Below are 11046 nucleotides of genomic sequence, written 5' to 3'. Positions count from 1 at the left end.
TAAAATATATTCTTTCATTTAAAAGACTTTGGGCATGAGTATGAGCATTGTGTGGAATTTTCTTAAGTTCAGTCCATTAACCAAATAGATTTTAAAGTATTGGATAACACTAAATTTGATTAGATTTGGTTACACTTGGAGGCTTTCTATTAGTCAGAAAGATTTATATTATAAATCCCTTTATAGCATATTATAACATTGCATAATTTCAGTACGTATCCATCCCAGAGTTTAAATGCATTTCTTCCTTATTTCCACTGGCACATGTTGGGAACTCTAAACTCTTTGTATAGTAACTTCTTTTGAGGTTCTGTTGATAAACTTTCTTTGAATTAAAAATGGATAAACAAGTTAAGTTTTAAATCATAAGGAAGCAAAATCAATACACTGATGCCTTTAAAATATAAAACTTTTATAGTTACTCTACAAGTATGCCCCAAGACCTAACCATGCTTATTACTCCTTTATTTTTTCCAGGAGAAGTTATTCAACCTGAAATTCCTTAACACTAAAACACATCTGCAGCCAGACCTCTCTAGTTCTTAGTTTAAGACAGGTACCTAAGCTGGAAAGATGAGGTCCTCCTTCCTCAGGTTGAAAATAGCTAAGATTACAGCAATGTGCCAGTAATCCCACCAGCCATATGGGTTACTTTTTAAATAGCTGACACTGTATTATTAAAATGATAATAAGAAAAGAACAATAATATCCTCTATTTTTTAGGGAAAATATAATGACATAACATACTAAACAATGCATACCGAGTGTTTTTAGGGAAGAGCCAAATGTAATTAGTGACCACTGCAGCAATAATCTACTGTACATGAGATTTGCTGAGAAGTTAATCCCTTATTTTGTTTTTTTGTTTCTTAGTTATTTATTTTGTGTTTTTGTGTGTGTACTGGGGATCGAATTTGGGATCTTCCACTTGTGAGGCAGGGGGTGCACCACTGAGGTAAATCCCCAGCCCCTTAATCCCGTATTTTGAGTGGAACCACTCTGAGTCACACTCTGATTTCTGAAAGTCTAGTGTAAAGTTAACAAATATATAAGTACAATCAATCCCTATTAAAACAGAAATTAATGTAGTGGATGCATTTCTGATTAAGAAATGGCAAGATTTAATTGAGAAAATAAACTGTTAGTTCATTATATGTTATACAATAGCAATTTTTTCAAGGCCGTAATGAGATTTTTATTTCTAAGAATCTATAACTCCAGATCAAAGACTAGGGTGACAAAGTTATAGAAAAATTAGAAAAATCTGTTTCTTATGGGAACAAATTTGTATTTGGGTCATAAACATACTTTAAAAAGCCATTACTGAGGTAGGTCCCTGGAGGAGGTTCTGACTTGTCCTGATGTTGAGGATAACTTGAAGATCGTGGGATGGCTTTTCCTGTTAGCATCAATCATCATCACAGAAGGGATCCAAGAAAACAGCATGACACTTGTGCTGAGCAGGGTCTCACTCACAAAAGTGCCTTTCCAGCATTGGCTTAGTATTCAGAGAATATCACAGAAGTGATTGATTTTCTTAGATCCACCAAACAATGTAGGCAAAGTCCACCGTATGCTCCATAACCAATACAAACTCTGCTGACCCTGGGTACCTAGATAGCTGGACACAAAGCCTGAGGTCTCTAAGTGGAAGGCATGGTTGCCAGTGGTCCCCTGGCTGTTATAGACATCACTGTCTGGAAGCAGCCCTCATCTTTCAAGACTAAAGTAAGAGCACAAATGCACAGCACAGGCAAGGAAGCAAAACACTTGTGGACTGAGTCCATGAGGTTATGAATATCCACAAGTATGGAATATAAAAATGTTCAATGAGAAAAATACATAAAGTATGAACAGCCTGATATATGCTGGCTAAGAAAATATTGGTAGGAAGTCCCATTCTTGCTAGGATTCTGACATAGATCAGAAAATTGATATAAACATAGAGGATGAAAATATAAGAAAATCCCCCCAAAATAAACTTATTTATTGAAGTAAGTTTTATTTCTTCTCATTAGATTTTATGTGTAAAAAGAGAAAATGGGCACTTATTCTTTTGGCTTATATTCTATCAAGTAGAGATGTATAAGTAATAAGCATATAAGATTTATTCTTTGCATTTATATTCTACCATTTTGAATCCTAGATCAAATAGTATACTGGAAGTCTAGTAGGAAATAAGTGATAAATTTTAAACAAAATAAAATAATTATAACAGTGAAATCTTAAAAATATTTTATATTTTATACCTTTCAGAGGTAGTAAGATATTAAATAAAACATATGTATATATATTTTTTTTTTTCAGTACCAGATATCCAACAGAGGACCAGGGTGTTTAAGCTGTTAGACCCATAGCCAGACATGAGAAAAAGGATCAAACTGCAAAGTGAGATCAATGATTGACAGAACTGTTATATTCTGACACTGATTATATAAAAGTTTTACTCAAATTAATTAAAGTCCAGGTCATTTTGCATAATGTTATTTGACAAACATATTATAAATTAGCAATTGATAGTTACATAGGAAAAAATCTGAATATTTGCCAAATGCATTTAGAAAGCTGCATGAGAAGCACATCTGCAAATTCTTTCTGTGTTTTCATGTGTTTAACCCATGCTGATAACTCTGTAGCTTTCTCAGGGCCAACATGATGTCCTTATTCCTCAGCGAGTAGATCATGGGATTCAGAGTTGGGATCAAAACAGTGTAGAAAAGAGAGAGGAGCTTTCCATTGTCCTCAGCCTGCCTTGGTTTGGGCTGTAAATAAGTGATGCTGGCTGTTCCATAGAACAAGACCACAACCGTCAGGTGAGAGGAGCAGGTGGAGAAGGCTTTAGCCCTCCCTCTGGCCAAGGGCATCCTCAGAATGCTGGAGATAATTCTGACATAGGAGATGAGGATCAGTGGAAAGGGAAAAGTGAGAAAGACTACTGCCACCACATAGACTGCCATCTCGTTCTCAAATGTGTCCCCACAAGCCAGCTTGAGTACTGGGGGGATGTCACAGAAGAAGTGATCAATTCTGTTAGACCCACAAAAGGGCAGAGTGAAAATCTGGCTTGTTTGCCCTATCATAACAGGGACCCCACAGACCCAGGAGGTGGCCACCAGCTGCATGCAGAACTTGTGATTCATGATCAGGGTGTAATGCAGAGGGTGGCAGATGGCCACATAGCGGTCATAGGCCATCATTGCCAGGAGCAGGCATTCTGTGCCTCCCAATGTAATGAAAAAGAACATTTGCATAGCACAGGCAACCAGGGAAATATTTCCTTTCTGGGTACAAAGGTCCATGAGCATTCTGGGGATAGTGACTGTCACATAACATATATCCAAAAAGGAAAAGTTGCTAAGGAAAAAATACATAGGTGTCTGAAGAGCAGGGTCGAATTTTGTTATTAATATTATAAGGCTGTTGCACAGCAGAATAGTCAGATACATGAGTAAAAATGTTCCAAAGAGAATCCACTGAAGGTTGGGAGTATCAGAAAACCCCAAGAGAACAAATTCCACCACTGCAGTCGTGTTTGATATTTCTCCTCCCATCTGCATATCAGTGCAGGCATCGTGTATTCAGGCTGTCATTTCCTGTGCATTTGGAACCACATGCCCTGTTTTCTTGTGGTCATTAGATCTGTAGCTATACTCACACGATCTCTATTGCTACGTCTAATTGTCCTTGGTTTCTTCTATGACATGAGGTTTGAAACTTCCAAGGTGAACTTCAATGTGGTTAACTTTCACTGAAGAGATAAAATCTAAGACTTTACTGCACTTGGGTGTGATGATGACCAAGAGTATTGAGACTGAGAAATGCACTTGGTTAACGATATTGAGAGCACATGGAGTAATATCATCTCCTTCTTTTTTTCCTTCAATTCAAATTAGTTTACAAGGTTTTTCTCTTGTTTGCCGAGGTTGTTTCCTCTGTATTGATAATTGTATTCCATCTTCTTTAAATTCAGTGCTGTTCAGCAGGGGATTTGGCTCAATGGTTCCACCGCCTGCCTCCCGAATTGAAGGGCCTGAGTGGTGGTAAAAAAATAAATAAACATAAATATATAATTAAATAAATCCAATGCTGTTCTTTTGAAGCTTTTCTTTAATTCTTCATATGAGTTAGATTTTTCCTTCTCCTTTAGCAGCCCAGTGGAAACAATTTCCCTAACTCTGCTCTTCAATACAAAGTGAATTCGTACATGATTACTGGGATTCTATGCGCACCTCTCCCATCTGATACCCAAAAGATTGACTATCTCCAACTCAGAATGATTATTACTTTGGCTGTTGTCATCTCTGGGCCTGTGAATTATAAATACTAAGTAAGCATGAACTTAATAAAAAACATGACCAAATCTTCATACTGTTCTTCTATGTCCTTTGTTTTCTTTCATTATTTCCATTGGTATATAATTGCCTTTTTAATATTTTAATACCTATTATATTATATTTACTTTATTTACATTATAACATATATTTATATATTAAATATATTTATGCATAAGTTACATATAAATATATAAAATATATTTGAATGTTTAAATTAAATGTATTTGTATTTATATTAATTTTGTTATATTTATCATTTATAAATATTGTATACACGTATAAAATACGTATAATTCCCTTTTAATCAAATGCAACTTTTTTCTCTATATTCTTTGTCTAACATTGTCCTATTAAACTGCAAGTTTAATTTAACCCAATGGTGACATGCAGTGGGCATTCTCTTCACCAAAGTCCATACTTGGAACTGCAAAAGCAAACGTGTCTTGATTGTACTTGTTTCCCTCTCCCCTGCCCTAATCCTCCCATTCCTACTCTCTTAGATGCCTTCCCATTGCAAGGTATCTATTTCACTGGCTTCTCAGGTCTCTTTCTGCTGCTCTTTTTTTTTACCTTTTACCTTCTCTTGCTCAAATGAGACATATTGCAAATTAATAATATCGACATGAAAAACTGAGGAAGGGGTTCCTAGAAGGGAGAAGGGGGAGGAGAAACAAAGGGAAGGGGATTTTTAACAGAGAATCCAGGTGTCTTGCACGCTTGCAGCCACTCTCCAAGATGGTTGTAAAATAAATACACTGCAATCACACGCTAACAAAAACTACAAAAATAAATAGAGATCAAAGCAAACTCAAAACATGCATGCTGCTTTATGTTCTCATTATCCAATGTGAAGTATTCTGCAGTGCTTTAAAATTACTTACTGCTTAATATATTTTCTTAATGTTTTTTCCACAACTTTCCAAAAGAACATATTTTCCTGAATCTCAAAGCCACTACACTTTTCTATTAACGGACAGAATCATATGATGATTTGGACTTGATTTTATGATGAACACAACTGTGCAGAAAAATTATCTTCTATTTCTCTATTGTAACTGATTTGAGTTTTTCTCTCACATAAATTCCTTCTATGACGAATATCCACTGTATTTAAATATGTAATTAAGTAGTTTACCAAATGCATGAGTTATATGAGCTATCACATTTCAGGCAAATAACTGAATTTCTTGCTTTCTTTGTTTTACCAATTTGAAATCAGCCTTAGAGGAAACAGTCTCATATTTCTACCACAGCTCACCTTCACAAAGTCACGTCTAGCAGTCTAAGAAGCTTTAAATTATATTTTCTCTCTAAATTCACAAGCTCTTTTTCCCAGGGAGTCACTTGACTGCTACAACACCTGTGCCTATTTCAAGAGCTATGCCTGTTCTTAAATAGAGACAGTCAGGCACACTAACCCCGGGGACAATCTTTTCTTATGCACCCGTGTAACTTCCCAAGGCAATTTCCATTTGGCAATCATTCTGTTTTATTACTGAGAGCTACATTTTCAATAGGAACTTCATTTCCTTCTTCCTCTGTTTGGTGTTAAGCTCCCCCAGTGTAGGACGAGTTTGCTGGGAGTGAAAAAGCAGTTGTCTACATTTCAGGAAAAATGTAAAATTCCTTACTATTGCATGTGGGCTTTTGAATAAGTGACAGGTCATTGCCTCATCTACTTTTTTTTCACATGATTTGTCCAAATCCAGGTCATTAGAAAAATGTTCCAAGTGTTTTGTAAAACACACCCTTGCTTAGGTGGTGTCAGTGATATTTGAGGTGGTGAAAGCCCTTTTCAGAACTACTGTACTTTATTCTTAAATTAAGTTTATGGAAATATAGGACTTTCACACTTCCTAAAGTATGTAGGTGATTTGTGTTCACATAAGCCTCCTCTTTAAGGGTTACAAGAGCTGATTCTCCAACTGAAACACATGCCACCTCGAAAACACAATTTATGCCATGACAGAAAACCAAGATCAATCTTCCCTCTGGGCATCCATCCTCCATGAGATGATTTCCTCGTCTGGACGCAGATAAGAATCTGAGGCATAAGTTTCCAAAGTCATCTCCTACCTGTTCACAATTGTGTATTATAGGGTTACATTTTGCATTCATTTCTGCTTAGGATCACAATGTACTATTTTTGTTTTCTGGTATTATTTAATTTTAAAGAACACTTTACAGTGTGAAAATTGCTATGACTATGTATGTATTGATTGGGACCCAGACAGAATCCCATGAACCCTTAAGTGGAGGTGTGGCTGGCAAACACAGAGTAGAAAGGTTGAGATTCCAGATGAGAATGGAGGAAGCCAGAGAGGCAGGGGCTGTGGTGCCTTCCAGGAGCTGACACTCGCTCAGCGATGACATCAAACTGGAAACCAGAAAAAAGCTTTACAACCTCAAGGGGCCGAACGCTGACAAAATTCAAATCTTGAATCAAGATCCTTTCCCTATAGCTTCTAGACTGGAATTTGGACAAACTGACTATGGCCGAGAAACCGGATGCTCTATTTCTCACTGACGACCTGGAAAAGCAGAGAGATGGGGGTTCAGGGGGTGATCAGTGGCTAAGCGTGGTCACAATTTAAATGGCTTTAGAAAACCAGAGCAAGGAGTTAACAACCTAAAAGGCCTGGCCCTCAGTCACTACCACTGAGCTGAGAGAGCTGGTCACGCAGGCTGGAGAAGCTCCAGTTCTACCTCTGGGAACGATTAAATTTTCTCAGTCTATTTTTCTGTTTTGCTTCTGTTCTCGTTGTTTGTTTGTTGTTTTTTGAATCCCTTTAAAAGAGTGGGCCTTACCACATTCTGTGTAAATGATCCAGAATATCTCACAAAATCTACAGAAATGTAAAAGCTGGGAGAAGGGTAAGATAACAGCAGTTTCCAGGCAGAACACAGAATACGTACCCAATGACTGAGTAAATGAAATTTAATGGAAGGCTCTTTACCTGGTGTATTAGTTTGCAATGTGTGCCTTAAGTAATTATTCTGAAGTTGAAGACTCAGAAGGACATTTATTCAGTCCCAAAAAACTCGGTGCCAGGGTACAAATTGAGAGAGCTGCAGGGCTTCAACTCCTGCGAGTCCTTTAAGGGAGAATGGTCCTCACCTCCTCCACAGTGCAGGGGCGTTTGGCTGTCTTTGATCGTGGTGTTCACTTCAATTTTGCTTGCAGGTTCCTTGATTTTTCCCCTCTTTCATGTCTTTTTAAAACCTTTTCTTCGTCTCTCCTATGTTGAAGTTGGACATGAACTGATTGCCAAATCTGAACCCTGATGATTTGTATTTCAGGATATCTGATCATATTACATCTCCCATTTTTTCTAATAAAGCAGCTTTGGTGTAACAGAGAAATATTTTGAGGAACCAGTGTCCAAGCCACCCAGCAGGGGGTTGAGTATTTGTGATGAGAAACGCTGACCCTCCAAAGAGTGAGTCGGTAACACCAAAGCAAGAACAGAAGCTCCAGTGTGCATGACTGGGGTTACTGCTGAGCAGTCCCCGCTGGACACCAGAGGAAAAACACATGCAGCTTGTGAAGGGGAGAGGGAAGTGGACAGAGACAGAGACAGCAATGGTAAATTGCTGAAAATCTGTGTTTAAAATTTGAAAAACACTTCAGGTGGAGAGACGAAGGTTAGTATGCAATAGTGAGATCCGGGACACTGCAGGAGGGAATATGAGCTAGAGTTTGACAAAATCACCGACTATGACACAAGATAAGAAAGGCAAAAATAGGGAAAAGACATAACCAAAATAAAATAACACATTCCCCAAATCAGGATCAAGGCCATTCTCAGAATTTTGTTTGGTAAAATGCTGCCAGATGAACAAAGAAAGCAAATAGTAGGAAGTTTGAGAGGCTTAAAGAGGCCTTCTTCCCCCACATCACATGTATTACTCATTTTATAAGATTTTACATTCATGTTTTTTTTTTCTTTTGGTACCAGGGATGGAACTCGGGTCCTTGTGCTTGTGAGGCAGGTTCGGACCCACTCAGCTAAATGCCCGCCCTTCAGTTCTTCTTACACTGCACTTTTTAAACTCTTAAATCAATAAATACATATGAGAAAAAGGATTATTTAATTTGCAAAACCAAATCAATAACCTTCAAAGTGTTAAAGTTTTACACAGATTGCAGACAGGTTTTAAGTAAACTATTTAAAACAAAGCTCATAACATCATTTGGTAATGATATTATAATTCATCAATTTGTGGTTTTCCAGGAAACATGTAGATATTTGCCAAAGGCATTTAGAAAGCTGCATGAGAAGCACATCTGCAAATTCTTTCTTTGTTTTCACGTCTTTATCCCAAGCTTGTAACTCTGTAGCTTTCTCAGGGCCAACATGATGTCCTTGTTCCTCAGCCAGTAGATGATGGGATTCAGAGTTGGGATCAAAACGGAATAGGAAAGAGAGAGGAGCTTTCCATTGTCCTCAGCCTGCCTTGGTTTGGGCTGTAAATAAGTGATGCTGGCTGTTCCATAGAACAAGACCACAACCGTCAGGTGAGAGGAGCAGGTGGAGAAGGCTTTAGCCCTCCCTCTGGCCAAGGGCATCCTCAGAATGCTGGAGATAATTCTGACATAGGAGATGAGGATCAGTAGAAAGGGAAAAGTGACAAACACTGCAGTCACCACATAGACTGCCATCTCGTTCTCAAACGTGTCCCCACAGGCCAGTTTGAGTACTGTGGGGAGGTCACAGAAGAAGTGGTCAATTCTGTTAGATCCACAAAAGGGCAAAGAGAAAATACGACATGTTTGCCCTATCACAGCTGGAATTGTACTGACGCAGAAGTCAGTGGCCAGCTTCATGGAGAACTTGTGGTTCATGATCAGGGTGTAATGCAGAGGGTGGCAGATGGCCACATAGCGGTCATAGGCCATCATTGCCAGCAGCAGGCACTCTGTGCCTCCCAATGTAATGAAAAAGAACATTTTCATAGCACAGGCAACCAGGGAAATATTTCCTTTCTGGGTACAAATGTCCATGAGCATTCTGGGGATAGTGACTGTCACATAACAGATTTCCAAAAAGGAAAAGTTGCTAAGAAAAAAATACATAGGTGTCTGAAGAGCAGGGTCAATTTTTGTTATTAGTATTATAAGGCCATTGCACAGCAGAAGAGTCAGATACATGAGTAAAAATGTTCCAAAGAGAATCCACTGAAGGTTGGGAGTAGTAGAAAATCCCAAGAGAACAAATTCCAGGAGATCAGTGGTGTTGGATATTTCTGTTCTCATTTGCATAACAGTGTAGCTATGGTGCCCTAGGGCTGTTCAGTTCATTTGCATTTGGAATGACCTGCCCTCTGTGTTGCCCTAATTAGGGCTGTGCACGCACTCACATGAGCTCTCATGCTATTCCTCATGTTCCCTTGCTTCTCCTATGACATGAGATTTGACTTCCAAAAGTGTAGTGCCACACAGTTAACAGTTATTCAAGAGAGAAGATCTCACACTTTATTATGCTTGGCTGTGATTACATCCAAGAGTACTGAGAAATGCATGATACTACCAACATTTACAGCACATTGAGAAATATCATCTCCATCTTTTGCCCTTAATTTTCCATTAGTTTATTAATTTTTTTATTTTTTGAATAGATTTACTCTTTTTCTCTCATTGCAATTGTATTTCGTCTTCTTTAAATTCAAAGCTGTTCTCTCAAAGCTTTACTTTAATTCTTAGTACAAATTAAATTTCACATCCTCCTTTAGCAGTCCACTGGAAGCAGTTTTCCTAGATCTGCTGTTCTTTTGAAAACAATTCAGTGCTTGATCATTGCTCTTCTATGTGCACCTCTCCAATCCACAATTCACCATTATATATTAAACTGAGAACAATAACTTTCTCTTTGAACACCTCCTGTCCAAGAATGATAAGCAGTAACTAAACTTATTCTAAATGAAAAACATGGCCATGTCTCATACTATCCTTTAATGTTCTGTTTTGTCTTTTACTGTTTCTATTGTTATATAATTTCCTTTTAAGCAAATACATTGTTTTTTCTCTATTTTTTTGTCTAATATTGTCCTATTGAAGAGCACATTTCCATGAACAGTGATATACACTGGCCCTTCTCCTTGCCAAAGCACTAATTGGAGCTAAAAAAGCAAGCATAATTTGATTGTACTTCTCTCCCTTTCCCCTGCCCTATTCTCTTTCCCATTCATTTAGACCTCTTCCCATTGGCAAGAAATCTATCTGCCTGGCCTCTCATGTCTCTTCCTGGTGCTCTTCGTTTGTACTTTGACTTGCTCAAGTGAGACATATTGCAAATTAATTAGCTCAAAACAAGCGGGGAAAGGGATTTTAAAAAGTGAATCCAGTTGTCTTACATACTTGCACCCATTCCCCAAGATAGTTGTAACGTGCATGAACTGAAAACATGTGCTAAATAATCATGTAAAAATAAATCAAAATTAGAGCAACATCAAAACATCCCTGCTCTTTTATATTGTAGTTATCCAATGTGAAGGATTCTACACTGCCTTAAAATTTCTTAGTGCTTAATATATTTTCTTAAGGCTGCTTCTACAACTTTCCGAAAGGGTGTTATTTTCCTTTTCTCTCACTGCCTTTACACTTGTCTACTATCGGACGCAATCATCTGGTCCTTTGGACTTGGTATCCTGATGAATACAACTGTTCAGAAACATTATCTTCTATTTCTCTATTTCAATTACTTTAAGTTTT

At 37.8% G+C, this 11046-nt stretch overlaps 2 protein-coding genes across 2 annotated transcripts; both read right to left on the bottom strand.

Moving 5' to 3' along the window:
- Positions 1-2603: 2603 nt before the first annotated feature.
- On the bottom strand, positions 2604-7819 carry LOC104864895 (olfactory receptor 10AG1). Its single transcript, XM_010628170.1, has 3 exons — positions 7765-7819; positions 4905-4979; positions 2604-3544 (listed from the first exon to the last, which is right to left on the bottom strand). The coding sequence occupies exons 1-3, from the start codon at positions 7817-7819 to the stop codon at positions 2604-2606; spliced, it is 1071 nt and encodes a 356-aa protein (XP_010626472.1).
- An 824-nt stretch (positions 7820-8643) lies between these two features.
- On the bottom strand, positions 8644-9591 carry LOC104864898 (olfactory receptor 10AG1). The gene has a single exon (XM_010628183.1). It carries the CDS (start codon positions 9589-9591, stop codon positions 8644-8646), a length of 948 nt encoding a protein of 315 aa, XP_010626485.1.
- Positions 9592-11046: the final 1455 nt, after the last annotated feature.

This window comes from Fukomys damarensis, unplaced genomic scaffold, assembly GCF_012274545.1.
Source record: "Fukomys damarensis isolate Sample0158 unplaced genomic scaffold, DMR_v1.0_HiC HiC_scaffold_118, whole genome shotgun sequence".
Lineage (NCBI taxonomy): Eukaryota > Metazoa > Chordata > Mammalia > Rodentia > Bathyergidae > Fukomys > Fukomys damarensis.
Note: the sequence above shows the minus strand (reverse complement) of the source record. Positions and strands in the feature narration are given on the sequence as shown.